A 17516-nucleotide genomic window follows, 5' to 3' on the forward strand; every position below is an offset into this window, starting at 1 on the left:
TCATCATCATTGTCAACCCGAAGTAATAATGACCACGTTTTTTTTCAAAATTTCTATTTGTTTTAAATTCATCGATATCAAAATCATGATCAACAACAAAACCATGACAATATGATGATGATGAATACAAATGAATATTGTAATAATGATGATGATGAACAACAAAAACCCTCACAAGATTTATTAAATTTAATGCTATAATATAATCGCTGTCTAGTAGAGTGTTGTAGTTAGATCACGCAAGCAAGAAACTTACTCTCAGAACAATAAGTCAAACTTTATTAAACTTTGTTCATGCTTAAATACAATTCTGAAGTTCGACAACCGAACTTCCAATGTTAATTAAATAATTCGAAAGCCAAGGCTGACCTCGAACATATTGTAACACTACACCTCCCCACGAGGTCTGCCACGCTTTCGGATTTTAGGAGGTTTCGCTTCCATTCCTGTAATCCTTATCTGGTCACGATGTACTTTGAGTAGCTGTCCATCTCCATCCTTTACGTAATAAGAATTTGACGATAATTGTTCAGCTACTTCGAACGGACCCTTACTTTTCGGTAAAAGCTTTTGACAGCGTCCAACCTGTATGACGGGATGATTGACTAGCACCTTAGCTCCAATAGGAATCGGTTCATCGACAGTTTTATTTCGATCGTCGTAATTTTTCTTCATTCTGTCGATATATTTCTTCACTTTGGATTGATCCAAATTACGAGACACGGTACGCGTTGGAAATTGTTCATCAGCTTCTATTTTAGGAGGACGACAATACAAAGCTTCATATGGTGATATACCTAGCGCAGCATGTATGGTGTTTCGATACGACCTTAGCACTGACAATAAATGGTCATCCCAATCGTTGTGTTGGTCGGACACAACCACGCGCAGAAGATTCCAAATACTGCGGTGTGCCCTCTCCACCATGCCATTGGATTGATGGTGGTAAGGTGACGTTCTATGATTCACAATATTCAGACGACTACAGTACGTTTGGAATTCTCTACTCTCGAATTGCGAACCACAATCGGAAACCAATATTTTAGGCTTTCCAAACCTACTCCATATTTCGTCAAGCCACAAGATAACTTGCTCGGCAGATGAATCAGCAGAAGCTTTCGCTTCAATCCATTTTGAACGATAATCCTGTAATGTAAACAAATAACGATTACCAGAATTCGTTGTAGATAAGGTCATTATGTCGACAGCAACTTTTTCGAATGGATCCAATTTCAATATATCCGTAACCGATAAAGGAGACTTTACGGGACTAGGATTATTATCTTTTTTCAAATTACATTCGCATTTAAAGATCCATTGCTTCACGTCATTACGCCATTTAGGCCAGTAGAAACGACAGTAAACCAAATCTAAACATTTAACAACGCCAATATGATTCATTTGATCGTGACAAAGACGTAAAACATCTCTCACTTTTGACTGCGGTATACACAATCTATCACGACCGGCGTTTCTGAAGTACCATAGATTATTAATCGATACAAATGACTTCGGTGTTTTTTGACGAGCAGCAAACAATAATTCATCATTATTTTGCTCGGACGACAGCTCATCAAACTGAACAGCAGATATTTCAATACGAGATAAAGCATCAGCATCACAATTATCAACACCACGAACATGTGACACTTCAAACTGATATTCAGCAAGATCGATAGCCATACGCGCCAATTTATTATTACGATTTGCCATAGTTTTGAGCCAAACAAGTGGACGATGGTCCGTTTCCAATTTGAAAGGTTTCCCTTTTAAATAGATAGCCCATTTATCGATAGCCGTTTTTAAAGCAGTCGCTTCCTTTTCAATAGTGGAATAACGACTCTGACAATCAGTATATTTCTTCGAAAAATACTCAACCACATAACGATTGCCATTATCATCAATTTGTTGCAAGAGACCAGCCATTGCTTTATCACTAGCATCAGTTCGTACAATAAATTCACGATTCAAATCAGGAATACGAACAATAGGTTCAGCAACCATCAATCTTTTCAGATTGTCAAACACATTTTGATGACACGATCTCCACACAAAACGGTTATTCGACTTCAACAAATCATACAAATCAGCAGTTATATCGGCATATTTTTCAATCAGATTTCGATAGGAATTGACTAAACCAAGAAAAGATCTAAGATCTTTTCTAGTCTTCGGTACAGGAAATTTCTCCACACAACTTGTTTTTTCAGGTGACGGACGAATAGTACCATTAGATATAACGAAACCCAAATATTCAATTTGCGGTTTTGCAAACTCGCATTTTTTTCGATTCAACGTCAGTTTAGCCGATTTCAATATTTCAAATACCTGACGTAAATGACCAACGTGTTCATTAATATTTTTAGAAAAGATTATCACGTCGTCGATATAGATTTTAACAAATGGCAATTGGAACAACATGTTTCCTAATCGGGTAAACGTTTGAGCAGCAGTCGATAGCCCGAAAGGCATGACTCGAAAGTGGTAAAGATTATTTTCGAATCTGAATGCCGTTTTTTCACGATCACAGGCACGGAGAGGAACTTGATAATATCCAGATTTGAAATCCAGCTTCGAAAATATTTTGGCTTGGTCCAAATTACACAATATTTCCGATACTTTTGGCGTAGGATGAGCATCAAATTTCGATATAGCGTTCAACCGTCGATAATCGATAGCCAAACGTAATGAACCATCTTTTTTCTTCAAAGCCAAAATAGGGCTACACCATTCTGATGATGACCGTTCGATAATGCCCTCGCTCAACATTTCCGCCAACATCGTTCGAACTTGATCGCGATACGCATAAGGTACCGGATACGGTTTAATATTCACAATCTTATTAGATTTCAGTTCGATACAATGTTCTATCAAATCCGTTCTACCAATGCCTTCAAACAAAGATTTATATTGATCGATAAGATTGAAGATTTCCACCTCAACCATTTCAGAATCGTTCGATTCTTCATTGCCATTGTCCAACGTAAGGTTTTCAATCGCCAGTGCACAGACTTCCGATTCAGAGAGATCATGATCATTGACGTTGCCAATTTGGTCTTCCGCAATCAGATTAACACGATGATGATTACCACCCCACGTAAAATACATAATATCATCAGCAGTAATAGTAGCCGATATTTTTACAATAAAATCGCGACCCAACATTGGTTTTGTAACATCACCAATTAGTACTTTATGATCAATAGTACAGCCACCAAAGTTAAGTACCACTTTCGCTTCGCCCATGATTTTTATTGGAGAACCATTAGCAGCGAACACAGAAGAAGATTCAAGTTTTTGAGCAGGAAACGATAACGGAAAAACAGAAATTTTGGCACCATTATCAATTAAACAATAAACAAGGCGTTTATCAATTTTTGCTTTCAAAAACTGACGTGGCACATCGAACTTCGATAAATTAATAGTCGCAACTTCTTTCGAATTCGTTTTTTTCGAATTCACATTCGGAGCCATTGAAGAAGAAGGCGTCAAAGATGGCGTTGCCGGCACCACATTATTATTTTTACTGCCACGTTTGTTCTTCGACCAACAAACAGCAGCCACGTGTCCCAATTTGTTACACGTCGTACATTTCTGCACATTTTTATCATTTGAAGCCCGTTTGACCGATTGTTTCATTTTTGGCAAATTAACTTCGATCGATTTCGATAGAGCTTTTATCTCTTCAACAGACTTCAGTGATGACGAATTAATTAAGGCGACCACCAATTCTTCATTCAAGGACGAATAAAACTTATCCCGCACTAATTTAGCTTTATGTTCGTCTGAGAACTCGGGATATAACTCAGCCACTTTTTTAATTATTTTATTTGCCAAATCATCGAGCGATTGACCATTATTACGTTGTAAACGATAATATTCACGGACACGAAAATCACGAAGAGGCTTACTCGATTCTTTCAATGCTGTAATCATTTTATCAAATGTTGATTTGTCATCAGGACCAAGGGCCGCAAATTTATTATTTTGGTAATTTTTTCAACGAAAAAGCTACAGGTATTTGGAAATTTTGTTCTTGTTTCCATTTTTGAATCTTTTAAAACCTTCATTTTCCAATTCAACCTTTTCTTGTTTTTTCATTTTCAATCCTTTTTGATCATCATAAATGTTTCAATATGTCAAACACACGATCAATCTACCGCGTGCTTGCGAATATCCTTGAAAAAAATAGTGAGCCTAGCTAAACAAAACCACTTGTATTTGTTTTTGTGTTAATATTTAAATCTTGATGCACGTAATAACGATGATGTCAATACACAATAATCGATGCATTGCGCTAGTTTTATTTTTTTTGGCGCGCTCATTTGGTTCTTAATAAGAAAAAAAACCAAAACACACATTCAATTCAATGGAAAAAAAGAAGAAACACTTCAAATGACATTGGCGCGCACATTCTCTATATATAATTTGTTTTGAGGCAAAATGATGATGATGTTTTTACTTTTAGTCAGTCGCATAACCAAAACACACACAAACAGATATAGTGGTTGCATAACATCATCACAGAGAAAACAAAAATTTATCTCGAAATTCACCCCACCAATAACCATCATAAAAATTCATTCGTATTGTGCGTTCATCATTTATTTATTCTATCCACTATATCCTCCCTCGCTCCGAAACGGAAAGATATTTCACTTTTTTCTTTTTACCCTTAAAACTTTCACTCAATTCTCTTTCTCGAAATATATAAAACACAAACAAACTGCAAGCATTGCTGCTTCACCCCCTCCGCTCTCCCTTTCTTTCGTTGATTTGAATTTGATATTTTTTGTTTTGTTTTGTTCATCATTGACATGCGCATGTCAGGATTTTTTTTCCTAATAATTCCAGTTTTTTTCCTTCTTTCGCGTTTCATTTTTGTATTTCAATTTCATTTCCCCTCCCGTTTGTTATTTTTTTTCCACTTTTCGTTTTTTTGCTTGTTTGCCTAATGACAGCAAGTTCAGCAAATAGCATAGTAAACAACAAATGACGACCATCATCGTCAACATCAACAATAATATTTTTTTTTTTTTTTGGTTGCGCATCACACTTTTCATCCACACAAAAAGCTATAAAAAAAATTTTTAGCCCGAATTTCGCAACGACACATGCGTAGTATGTATTTTATTTTACTTTCAAAGAAATGCACTGCCATCATTATTATTTGTTGTTGGTTGGTTGGTTATTTGGTTCTGTGTTTGTTGAGTTATAATGTTTTTTTTCGGATGAGAAAGCGAGAGAGAGAGGGATAATATAACCAAGAAGAAGAAAAGGGAGAGGTAGATGTTTTTGATTTTGTGAATGATTGAAAATGATTAAAGATGAAAAGTAAATGATGAAATTGATTGAAGAATATAATTTTTGAGAGAAGAGAAAAAGAAAAGATGATCCTGAATGGATTATTATTATAATGAATGTTTGTTTGGTTTTTAATTTTTGTTTATAATTAATTTTTTTGATTGTTTTTTGTTTTTGATTGTTTAATTCATCATGTGAATCGATAATGTTAAAAAAAATTTGACATTTATTAATGTATAGTAGCCCTCTACAATAAATAACACTAATAAGACCCCATCTTCGTTTTAAATTTTTTGTTTTTAAATTCTGATTCCGAATTTATCGTGACCGTTTTTATAATTGTTATCATCAGCAGCAGCAATGAACTCTATTACAAATCATCTCATCAAATACACAAATTCAAATTGTATGAATATTTTCGATTGATTTTTGATAATAATTTCCACTAATGTGCTTTTTTCTGTTCGATTCTGTTTCTTCCCTCTCCTCATATAATAATGATCATCCATATTTAATCATAATCATAATAATGTCTTGTTCTTTCTTTTTTTTCATCACTTTTTTCCCATCATTCCCACTAATCCTGAATTTGAATGTTGAAAAAAAGGCAACAGCGCAAACAAAAAAACATTTAACTTTCATTTAAAACATAATGAATGAATAAATGAAAAATTGACAACATCTTTAACTTCCAAATTGAACTACCTCGAATTTTTTTCTACTAAATCAGGAATCACACTCATTATTTTGTCTTCATTACAAAACTTCGCCTCAATTCATTTCATTTTTTTAAAAATAATGATTATCATTATTAATTATAACCAATAATTAACAAAAATCGACAAAAACAACAAACTTGAATCCTGTTCTCACAAATTAAAACGTCTCGATGTTACCTTACCGTTATCATAATTTCGGTAATCTACCATTGAATACGTTTCTTGAAGGTTTTGTCTTTTTTCAATTTTAAATTCTGAAAATATTCTTTTCCCAATTTTTTTCGTTTTGTAAATAATTTTTTTATATTTTTTCTGTTTTATTTTGTTTTAAAAATTCTGAAAATATTATATAGGATTAGATGCACGACAACCAACTATAAGTAATTTTATCCATCCACAATCAACTGATCATCTTAACCATCATCCTCATCATCAACAACAACAACAATCGCATCAACAGCAGCCACAACATTTAAATTCACCTGATCCAAATAATAATAATAATAATACGACATCACATCGTAATTCACCGAAAACAAAATCATCATCAAATCGTTCAACATTATCAATTAATGAAATGGCTGCTAATCTAACACCAACATTATTATCGGCATCGTCGATACCATTTTCACAGGCTCAACAACAACAGTTGCAAAATTCACATCAAGTAGTATCAAGTGCAGCGATTCAACAACAATTAGTTCAACAGCAACAACAACAACAGCAGCAGCAACAACAACAACAACAAACCAGTACGAATAATCGTTCAAGAGTAAAGAATCGTTCGGCAAATAATCATTCAACAACAAATCATACAAATATTGGTGGTTTGAATGGTCTGGTAACGGGTAATATACAACCAGCTCAACATATTTTTGGTACTTCGGTTGCTTTTCCTGGAAATCCATTACAATCGGCTGCTGCTGCTGCGGCAGCTGCTGGTATTCAGAATCAGAATTTTCATAATCAACAACAACAACATCAGACAGCGACCAATAACAATAGACTTAATCAACAGATGCAACAACAACAACATTCATCAGCTACTGGACAACAACAACAAACTGTTTTGTTACCATTGGAAATTAATCCGGGACAAAATAGAAATTTGATCGCTACAAATAATAATAATAGCGGTAATAATAGTACTGCAAGTAGTGGCGCCAATGTAATTACATCGAATAGTGCGGCTGCTGTTGCCGCAGCCGTTGCTGTTGCTCATCCACAATATACTCAATACATTACCTCATGGCCATGTCCAGCTTGTAAAATTGCATTCCGATCTGCAAATGAATTACAAACTCATTTGAGGTATGTGTGATGATCCATTTGAATTTGTAATTTATTTCTTTTTTTCATTATTGTTTTTCCGGATTTTTGTGACATTGACCTTTACCATTTTTTCTTCTTTCTCTTTCCTTTTTTCTATGTCTATATGCTTTTTTTCTCTTTTTCTTTATTCTTTTCATCTTTTCTTTGCTCTTTTTCATCTATTTTCTTAAATATGTGTTTTGGTGTATCTATCTATGTTTGTTGTTTATTTATAAATCTATCTTCCGTTCTATTATTCAGTGCTCATTTTGTGCCGTCCCAAAAGCAATCATTATTACAAAATCAGAATCCATTGATAGTAGCTAGTTCAAATCAAATTACCAACAACAATAATTCATTTAACAAAACAACAAATCAACCTTCGAAAGAAGATCAAAGGTTCGTTTTGTTTGTTTCACGTTTCACTTTTTTTACCTCCTTTTATCCTCCTGGCTTAATTTAGAATTTTTTAGCTAAAATTTATAGTTTGAATTGAAAACCAAAAGAATCCTATCCTAAAAATTCATAAATTTAAATATTTAATGTTTTATTGTTTATTTCCTATATCCCTTTTTAAAATAGTATTCATATGAAAAAGGATAAATCTGTACCATGCAATGAATGTGGAAAATTATTCGCTAATGCCGAAAGAGTTCGTGTTCACGTTAGAGTTGCACACGGTGAGAAAACTTGTTCTTGTGCGATTTGTGGCTGTGGCTTTTCATATCGCTGCAAGCTATTAAATCATATGAGAACCCATACAGGTTTGATATTTACGATTAAATTTTCATTATTGATTTTTCTTGATCTATTTCCTTTATTGTTTTTTAGGTGACAAACCATTCACTTGTGAAGTATGTGGCCGTTCATTTTCACAAAAAAATCATTTAAAACGACATCATATGATACATACCGGTGAAAGGCCATTTCCATGTGAAATTTGTGGACGTAGTTTTTATCGTAAAGATAAACTAAGTATGTAACGGATTTTTTTTCTTTCAAATGAAAATGGATTCATTTTTTTTTCTTTCATTTTAGCTCGACATCTTCGTATTCATACAAATCCAAGTCCTGGACGTGGTCGCAATGCTAAAATGCCGGCAACAACAGTAGTTGGAGCTAATCAATCGGCTGCTGTTAATACAGCAATGAAATTACCAATGACAACACAATCATTAACATCATTACCAGCATCGGCTATTCAATTGTTACCAGTTACAATGACACAGATAAAAACATCAACCAATAGTCCTATTGGTGGTGTCCATCCTACATGGGTAACACAGCTACAATCATCATCAAATAATCGTCAACAACAAAACAATCAGGATAATGGCATAAATAAATCTAATGATGATTCACAGCAGCAGCAGCAACAACAACAACAACAACAGCCCTCCAATTTGATGGTATTTTTTTGTTGACAGCTTTTTTTATCAAACAATAATAATCTAAAATTTACATTTTATTTTCAGTTAAAACAAGAACAGATGTAAGAAAAAAGAATGGAAATAATGTTTTCTTCATTTTTGATTGAAATGGTCATTTTGCGTTCATTGAATTCGTTTTCATCGTTTAATTCTTCTATCTTTCAAACAAAAAACAAAACAAAATTTATTCAAAAACAAAATTTGCGATTTAGTGCCATTTGAAACTCATATATATTTTCGATATATATCTATTCAATTCTAACCTCAAAACTAAAAAATTAACTCAGTGGAAAACAAAACAAACAACAAAAATGTTTACCTCTAACCTTTTTCTTTATTATTATTTTGACAATTTTTCTTCTTCTCATCATTATCATCAACGTTGTCTTCTTCATTGAAATCCAGAAACTTAAACTTTGTGTTCTTATATATTACTCTCTAATGTTTTTTTTTGCCTCTTTTTTCTTTCGAAGAAAACAATCATCAAAATAAACAAACAAAAAATTTGTTCACACAAGATGCACAAACACACACCAATATAACCCTTTTTTTTATTCATGTTCATTATTTTTATTTGTGTTCTGATTGAATTTGTAGTTATATTTTTTTTCTTTTCTTTGCTTTGAATCCTTTCTTTTTTTTGTCGTTTTGATTTTCTGCTATTCATTAAGATTTTTTTTTGATTGATTTTTGATTTTCATTACACATTTTCATCATTTGAATTTGAAAGATAAAGAGAATCGTATTGAATGATCTCGAGTGTGTTCACACCATATTTTATTTTATTTTTTTTTCTTTCTGTTTTTGTTTTCACATCACACACAAACACATTTTTACTTACATATTGATTAACCTCAGCATCATTATCATCGATATTATAATAATCTCATTGCATTACACATTTTTACTAAAAAAAATACTAAATGAAACTTATCCTCTCTCTATTCAAACTATTAATAATATTATAAGATGATTTTTTTAGTGGGTAGTGAAAAACAAAAACGACAAACGAAACGAAACAAAATGAAAATAATGATGATTTGTTATTTGGATCATTTTTTTGCTTTGTTTTTTTTTTCAGAAAAAGTTTATCATCCACCATCATTCATTCATTTATTATTCATCACAATGTGTGCTTTACCTGGAATTTACCTGAAACATTTTTCGAATATATCATATATTATTATGCCCATAATTTGCAAAAACAAAAAAATAATTAAACTTGAAACTTTTTGAACCTCAAACACACACACACAACTCATCTCAGTAAAAAATTTTGTCTAAATTTTCATCATTTTCAACAAAAAGTGCAGTTCTTAACTTTCTTTTTTTGTTTTTTTTTCTAAATTTTACATTTTCATTCATTCATTACCATTACATTTTCTCTTGCTCTGTGTTTTTTTTCATTTGATTTATATATTTGTTCAATACGACGATTTTTCTTTTTTCTCGACCAAATTATTAACCGATTAACGCCTATCATAATTAATTTGTTTTTATTATTATTATGAAAAAAACATCACGTCCTTATAATCATCATCATAACACACATAATTATTTGATTATTATAATAAGCATCATTAAAATTGATTTGATTTGATTGGATTGGATTTTTTGAATTATTGTTTTTCAGGTTGCGATTCTGATAATCGTAATTCAATAATATGACGAAGTAATGATTGATCAATTTCTTCAATAATATCACCCATTAAATATGATGATTTATTTTCGATCAATGAATCAAGATAATCTAAAAATGAATAAGTACCACCACCGATACCAAAATAATGACTTTTACTGGCAATCAATATACGTCCATTTGTTGGTTGAATATTTGATTGAAAAAGATTTATTAATTTGGGAAAATTTTCTTCCTTATAAATTGTTTCAGCTGTAACGATTAAATTGAAATGAATTTTATTTGTAATGAAAAATTCGGAAATTTTTTCCCAATCACCCCATATGAATTCATAATTTAATTTTATTTGTTCCAATGAATTGTTTTCTTCTTTTTCATTAACGATAATTGTTGGACAGGTAAAAAATTTTATTACCTGTTCATTATAATCTTGGAGATAGATACGAAATTTTTGATTGGGTTTTAATTGTCGTAATTTTCGAGCTAAATATAGTGAAAGCAGACCAGAACCACAACCTAACTGCGTAACGGAAAAAAAAGATTTATTTTCAAATTTATTAGATAATCATCATTGACTTACATCACATATTCTAAATTCATCATCGTTATTGGATAATAATTGATTAAAATCATATTTATTTTGTTCAAAATAATCAATCAAATCGAATAATCCTTCCCAGATCTTCAGACCACCTTCATATTCATTTGGTATAACATCCAAATCACTATTAAACCATGAATGCAATTTGGTTTGATGTTCAGCATTATTATTATTTAAATTTTCAAATTTTTCGACAATTTTTTGACAAAAATTTTTATTCAATTGTTGATAATAAAAATTTTTGTTTCGTTGTTTCGGTTGTAATAAACATTGTTGTTGTGCGGTATCGTTTTCTTTCAATATGGATTGAATTACCTGGTATAATTTATCTATAAATTCTTTATCAATAATGGACATTTTTTTAATTTTATTTTTATTTAAAAAAAAATTTGAAAACATAAACAACAAAAATATTTTTCAAAAAAAAAAATGTGGAATTAATCACGTGACACTGTGTGTTATTCGTATAAGACGTAATCCGGTTATTAATTCATTTATTTTGTTTTTTTTCTCGGTTATCTTTTTGTACAACTAACAATAATACAGGTAACAATTGTAAATAATGCAACAATAACAATGATAAATAATGAAATGATTGAAATAGTCATTAATGGTGTACAATTGGAAAATGTCCAATCATTCCAACAACCATCATTATGATGATTATCTTGATGATTCCCAAATTGACATTGTTGTCCATTCCAACGATAACCACGTATACATTTACAAACATGTTGACGATCCAGCCATCCACATTCGGAATTTGGATATGGACAATCATAATCCAGATAACATTGTCGTATTGGAATTATTATATTTTGATTATCATCTGTGCGGTGGAGAGAAAAAAACCAAACAACATTTTTAAATGAAAAATTTCAAAACAAAAGGGAAAAAAACATTACAAGGATAATATTCTTGCGCATTGAATGCCGCCAATAATGTTGAAATCCAAAGGAATAATAATAACGAAGAAGACATTTTGTTGCTGCGAATTTCGAACGTTTTTTTTTCTTTGGTTGATGGATCTCTCTACTTGAGTGATATTGATCAATATTTTTGATTATGGAAAAAATGGTGTAAAATAAACGAAAAAAACGAAAATCTCAAAAGCAAAAAGTCCAAAAAATTTAAGGAATCCTAGGTGATTGTGACAAACATCCTGGATACCTGGTGTACGAAAAAAACAAAAAAAAAGATTGTTTTCAATCGCGATTATTGCATCCTGTTGTGGTTTTTGTTTTTTGGCTTGTTTGGTGTGTGTGTGAGTGTTATTTCAGGTCAAATGGTTTTTTATTGGCCTTAATATTTTTTTTTCTATGGACAAAATCTAAGTTCAAATCGACAACGATGACGACGTGTGAAATGATTATTTTCATATTTGGAAATCGATTATTTCAACCAGCAAATATAAATTCATATCACATATAAACTGAAAATCATCGGGGTTAATTTTCAAATTCGGTCATCATTATTTTTATGATGATTTTTCTATGATAATCTTACTGGCCGGTCAGCCAGCAAAAAAATATGACATTTTTAATTAGGTGATTTCAAAAGCTTATGCTGATGTTACCCTGTAATGGATGCTTTTTAGATTGATTTTGGCCAAGATTAACTTAGTTTCTTCCTAAAAACTTGAGTAAACCAAAATTCGATTCGACTAACCATCATACACACAGAAAAATAAAGTCGTAAAATATACGGCAAAATTCATAACATTTTTGGGTTTTAACGTCATCCACAAAATGTTATGGTTTTTCTTTCTTTTTTGTATTTCTGGACAAAATCCATGAAATATTGAGGCAAAAAACTCAAATATTTGCGGCCAAAAAATCATGAAATATTCTGGAAAAGACCTAATATTTCTTGGAAAAATCCATGAAATATTCTGGAAAAAGACTGAATATTTTTGGACAAAAAATCATGAAATATTCTGGTTAAAAATATTTTTATTTACAAAAAAATGCGAAATAAAAGAGAAAAGAAAGATAAATTTAGCCGACTAAGGTGGCATAAAGATCATTTTTTAAATTTATAAACAAAAAGTAAACAAGTTAATCAGTGAATTAAATGATAAAAAATTAAGATTATTGGCCAAGGATAGATTGAAATTCTCCGATTTGTTTGCTTTATTTTCCAGATTATCGCTCAAATCATGGCTATGTGATTTCTAATAATTTCCCATGAATGGATGAATCTTCCTTGGTTGCCCTCAGTTCACCACTGATGCTTGCTTGAGTTCCATATCGCTTCCGATTTCTCGTTCGACCGTTGGAGATTTCCTTATCCAGCCACAACGCTTTCTATTGTTTTTTCCATGCTTTGAGCCGTTACACGAAATAATATTTTCGGATTCGAAAAATAGTCGAATGGCAAACGAAAAACAAAAACTTCGTTTAAAAACAAAAATGCTGGATTCGAATTATTTCAATTGTTTAATTGAATTATTAACAATGTTTCGAATGTTAGCGAATTGTTTCAAATTTCAAGTTCAATTGTTATGGCTCAATCGAACAAACATCGATTTACCAAATCTTTTCATGAATCGATCATGAATCCAATCTGATATTGAAAAGCAATTTTAGGTTATAAGTTGTTTACGAAGCCAGCGTGGACAACAGCCACTAGTTTTGGCTTCATGATCAAATTGCCACATCTGACCCCTTCATATTTTTTAACCAAATTAGATATTAGTCAATTCGATTGGAACTCATCGTAGACAAATGGAGGAAGATCCAATCCAAATGAAGGAAGATCCAATCCAATACCTTCTTCTTTAGCCCTATTGAAAAAAATTTGCTTAGGAAACATCCATTTTGTCTGTATGATTATTCTGTCCGGAAGATAGGATAGGATAGGATTCCATTCTCATTGAAACGTGGTTTCAAATCAATCATTTTTTTGTAGATCCAACTTCGCAAATTCATTGCAAACGCGATATGTTTGGCCGAGTGTCAAATTGTACATATTTTATTATGAAATTTTGATTAATCCAAAAAATGAAAAAAATTTTCTAAGTCCAGAAATTTTTCATGAAATATTGAGGCTAGCAAAAAAATCCATGAAATATTGAGGCAAAACAAAAAATCCATGAAATATTGGGACAAAACAAAAAATCCATGAAATGTTTGGGCAAAACAAAAAATCCATGAAATGTTTGGGCTGAGTATAAGATTGGCCAAAAATCATGAAATATTCTGGAAAAAAATCCTAATATTTCACGATTTCAGTTTTCCATAAAATATTGAGGAAAAAAACCATAACATTTTGTGGATGACGTTAAAACCCAAAAATGTTATGGTTTTTTGGCAAAAAATCGAACTATTTTACGTTTCATTTTTCTGTGTGTATTTTGCAGTAAGATTTGGTGGTTGGACAAAAAAATGCAAAAAATTTTGTTTTTCGAGCAGCAACAAATTATTTTTAGCAATTTTAATTAATTTTTTGTTTTTTCGACCAAAAAAATATGGCATTTTAAATCTGTCAAATCACCACCACCATCACTAATATTATCAAGGCCGATGATGAAACCTTGACTCTGTCATCCTTGATTCGAATCGACCCAAATGTTGTTGTTGATCATCATTTTCGGTTAGATTCGGTCGATTTAATTTTTTTTTCTTCAAATTTCTCTCTCACTTAATTCAATCTGGTCAGTGACTGGTCAGAGTCGGCCAATATCGATCACATCTTTTTAAGCTTTGATGATGATCCAGTTTGTCATCCTTGAATGGTCATCTGGACAAAAAAAAATAATGTACCTTTATAATCTTAATGAAATGAAATGAAATGGTGGTAACTTGATTTATTTATTCTCTCTCTCTCGCTTGCTCTCTTTCATTTCATTCAAGACCGTTTTATTTTTTTTTGCTGGAAATTTTTTTTTCATAATTCGTTTTCAAATCCTAAATGATCGAAACATTCAATATTTGAACTTTATTCATTTCATTTCGGTTTTCGGATCTTCGATGTTTTCATTCCAATTCTGATTTTTTTCAAAGTTTTTCTTAAAGAATCCCGGAGGAAACTGTAGAATGACACCACCTTTACCAACACCACCGCCACCTCCACCGCCTCCGCCACCACATTCTCAATCATTTTATCATCAACCATCATCATCATTCGATTGGAATCATCAATATAAATCATCAACCAATAATCATAATCATCGTATTGAATCATCAAGTGAATTTGATTCATCAAAACTTTTTCAAAAATATTTAACAAAAATGTCCACAAATATTATTAATGAACAACGAAATTCAAAACAACAACAACATTCACATTATCAACAACCACGATCAAGATTTTCCATGGTTAATAATTTTACCGAAAATAATTATGATTGTCCAACAACAACAGCAACAATGACCAATTATCATAATCATCATTTAAAACCAAAAATTTATCAACAACATTTACCAAATAAACATCGTAATAGCCAACAACAATTAGTACGACAAAAATCTGATCATTCGGAATTTATTTGTTCGGACGTTATTCGTTCAACAAATTTCAATAATAAAAATGATGATCAACTTGCATCGATGTTTGTTGTTGATCAACAATCATCAACATCAACAACGAAAAAATCTCGTTGCATTCTATTTTCACAGATTTATCTTATAATTCATATTTCCATAACAATTTGTTTGAATAAGACAAAAGGTTTGTCATTGGTTTTTGGAAAATCTCTCATTTGATTTTTAATTAACGTTTTCCCTTTTAAATTAATACAGATATGGAAACATTATCGGAGAACATTCAAAATTCCAGAGATCTTATCATCGATTTTTATCTATTCTATTTACTGGTTGCATCATTATTTTTCTTTATTTTATTAAGATACTATGCGGTGCCTAGATTTAATAACAATGATAATAATCTAATAACATTTAATGAATTAACCGGTAAGTAATTACCCAATAAAATTCAATTGATCATCTTTGAATCTTTTGTTTGTTTTCACTTGAATCAAAAATAGAACAAACACCGATACTGTTCGGTGCAATAATATTGGGTTTCAGTGAATTGGCACAATGTCTGATTGAATTAATTGGTTGTGTTGAAACGGATTCATTCGTAATACCGGTGATAAAATTTTGTTATCATATTGCTTTTATGCATTTTCTTCTATCACAGGTAAGAGATTACTTAGATTTAAAACGATTTTCAATTTTTTTCCTAAACCTTTTAATTTTCTACCTGTCTAAAAAAAGATAATCTATAGTGATTATATTGGACTGCGTAATATTGCTATAGCACATCTTTTATCAACACAAATTTCATTATGGTTATTGTCCATATCATCATCTTCTTCTTCATCGAAACATCATTACGGTCATGTTGGACAACAACAAAAATATTGCTGTGATTATAAACTTGATTTGAAAACATTTCGTATTGTTTTGTTCAATAACTACAACGACGATAATGGCCATCAATTTTTCAATGATAACAATAATAATAATAATGTTACATTGAAAATGAATGAAAATCATCATTGGGAAAATCCTGATACATTTCAAATCAGCCTGTTTATATTGAACAATCAGTTTAAATTTCTTACAATATTTATATTGATAACAATATGGTTTACACAAAATCAATCAAAAATTAATTCGATACGAGCAAAATTATCGGAAGAAGAAATAATTCGTTCAGCTTATCTAAATCCATCCGGCAGGCTTTATATGTTTGGTGGTTTTATGGTTGGTTCAGTTTTCCTACTTACTTCAATCATATCGATTATTTTTTTCGATAATCGAATGTTACAATATTCGGCTTCGATTTTTATTCAGGTAAGTGTAATTTACCAAAAAACCAGAAATTTTTACTCTTTTTTTCCTATTTCTCCACCAAAAGATTATGATCATTATAATATCAATGACCGGTTTGATTATTCGTAAACATCAAATATTGGATGCTGATGAACCTAAATATCAAATAAATATATTAAAATATCATTTTATTATTTTTGTAACAATGTTTTTAGTTTATAATGTATCCATTATGAATTTTATAACATTTTTTATTAAATTAATAACAACAACAACAAATAGTAAAACAACAACAACAACAATAATACAAATGATTATACCAATATTATCTGTAATTAGTTCAATATTTCTTATCATACAAGTTACCGTACAATCTTATTTATTACGATTACAAGGCAAAAAATTAATCAACATGACACATGTATTTTCCCTGTTAGCCATTGCCAATTTTGCCCTATGGATAATTGATATTTCAATCATTGTGAATGATCAAAATTTATGGCCAATTCATCATCAGCAAGAAATATTTTCCACGAATGATGAATCATCATCCATCATCAAACATTCATCGGATTCAAATTATTTACGAAACATAATGAATATTTTCATACCGATCAATCGTTATTATTGTTCATTAATATTTTTTCATTTTTGGAAATTGAAATTATAATTTAATTTTTCGGAATTTTTTGTTTCTCCACTAAATAAAAACCCTTGATTCATTTGTTT

General features: G+C 30.9%; 4 protein-coding genes across 13 annotated transcripts; 2 read left to right on the forward strand and 2 right to left on the reverse strand.

Moving 5' to 3' along the window:
- Positions 1-44: 44 nt before the first annotated feature.
- LOC113795762 (uncharacterized) lies at positions 45-10364 on the forward strand. 8 transcript variants are annotated; one of them, XM_075824579.1, is made up of 8 exons: positions 45-194; positions 3974-4017; positions 6377-7334; positions 7596-7733; positions 7917-8014; positions 8166-8309; positions 8373-8743; positions 8810-10364. In XM_075824579.1, exons 1-8 carry the CDS (start codon positions 112-114, stop codon positions 8828-8830), a joined length of 1857 nt encoding a protein of 618 aa, XP_075680694.1. In that variant the 5' UTR covers positions 45-111; the 3' UTR covers positions 8831-10364. The 8 variants fall into 8 exon arrangements, with proteins under 8 accessions (XP_075680694.1, XP_075680708.1, XP_027201776.2 ...); XM_027345975.2 differs by having other exon boundaries at positions 48-194; positions 7917-8098; XM_075824593.1 differs by lacking the exon at positions 7596-7733 and having other exon boundaries at positions 46-194.
- On the reverse strand, positions 9538-11403 carry LOC113795771 (histidine protein methyltransferase 1 homolog). The gene is made up of 2 exons (XM_027345992.2): positions 10984-11403; positions 9538-10923 (listed from the first exon to the last, which is right to left on the reverse strand). Exons 1-2 carry the CDS (start codon positions 11401-11403, stop codon positions 10384-10386), a joined length of 960 nt encoding a protein of 319 aa, XP_027201793.2. The 3' UTR covers positions 9538-10383.
- Positions 10351-17514, forward strand: LOC113795761 (uncharacterized). Of its 3 annotated transcripts, none has more exons than XM_075824527.1 (6): positions 10351-10436; positions 15009-15675; positions 15747-15917; positions 15992-16149; positions 16227-16808; positions 16873-17514. In XM_075824527.1, exons 2-6 carry the CDS (start codon positions 15042-15044, stop codon positions 17455-17457), a joined length of 2130 nt encoding a protein of 709 aa, XP_075680642.1. In that variant the 5' UTR covers positions 10351-10436; positions 15009-15041; the 3' UTR covers positions 17458-17514. The 3 variants fall into 3 exon arrangements, with proteins under 3 accessions (XP_075680642.1, XP_075680637.1, XP_075680635.1); XM_075824522.1 differs by lacking the exon at positions 10351-10436 and adding an exon at positions 12446-12551; XM_075824520.1 differs by lacking the exon at positions 10351-10436 and adding an exon at positions 14362-14598.
- Positions 11394-12285, reverse strand: LOC113795778 (uncharacterized). Its single transcript, XM_027346000.2, has 2 exons — positions 11910-12285; positions 11394-11833 (listed from the first exon to the last, which is right to left on the reverse strand). The coding sequence occupies exons 1-2, from the start codon at positions 11983-11985 to the stop codon at positions 11520-11522; spliced, it is 390 nt and encodes a 129-aa protein (XP_027201801.2). The 5' UTR covers positions 11986-12285; the 3' UTR covers positions 11394-11519.
- Positions 17515-17516: the final 2 nt, after the last annotated feature.

The sequence above is a fragment of the Dermatophagoides pteronyssinus genome, unplaced genomic scaffold (genome assembly GCF_027571235.1).
Source record: "Dermatophagoides pteronyssinus isolate colony J.1.1.1.1 unplaced genomic scaffold, Derpt_VIB-CSIC_2022.12 sq0001, whole genome shotgun sequence".
Classification (NCBI taxonomy): Eukaryota; Metazoa; Arthropoda; class Arachnida; order Sarcoptiformes; family Pyroglyphidae; genus Dermatophagoides; species Dermatophagoides pteronyssinus.

Coding starts and splice junctions, on each gene's coding strand:
- LOC113795761 (XM_075824527.1), top strand. CDS start 15,042: ATGACACCACCTTTACCAACACCACCGCCACCTCCACCGCCTCCGCCA. Junction 15,918..15,991: donor AACATTTAATGAATTAACCG/GTAAGTAATTAC, acceptor AATCAAAAATAG/AACAAACACCGATACTGTTC. Junction 16,809..16,872: donor CGGCTTCGATTTTTATTCAG/GTAAGTGTAATT, acceptor CTCCACCAAAAG/ATTATGATCATTATAATATC.
- LOC113795762 (XM_027345975.2), top strand. CDS start 112: ATGATGATGATGAATACAAATGAATATTGTAATAATGATGATGATGAA. Junction 195..3,973: donor CAAGATTTATTAAATTTAAT/GCTATAATATAA, acceptor GGACCAAGGGCC/GCAAATTTATTATTTTGGTA. Junction 8,310..8,372: donor TTATCGTAAAGATAAACTAA/GTATGTAACGGA, acceptor CTTTCATTTTAG/CTCGACATCTTCGTATTCAT.
- LOC113795778 (XM_027346000.2), bottom strand. CDS start 11,985: ATGTCTTCTTCGTTATTATTATTCCTTTGGATTTCAACATTATTGGCG. Junction 11,834..11,909: donor TGCGCAAGAATATTATCCTT/GTAATGTTTTTT, acceptor TCCACCGCACAG/ATGATAATCAAAATATAATA.
- LOC113795771 (XM_027345992.2), bottom strand. CDS start 11,403: ATGTTTTCAAATTTTTTTTTAAATAAAAATAAAATTAAAAAAATGTCC. Junction 10,924..10,983: donor ATGAATTTAGAATATGTGAT/GTAAGTCAATGA, acceptor TCCGTTACGCAG/TTAGGTTGTGGTTCTGGTCT.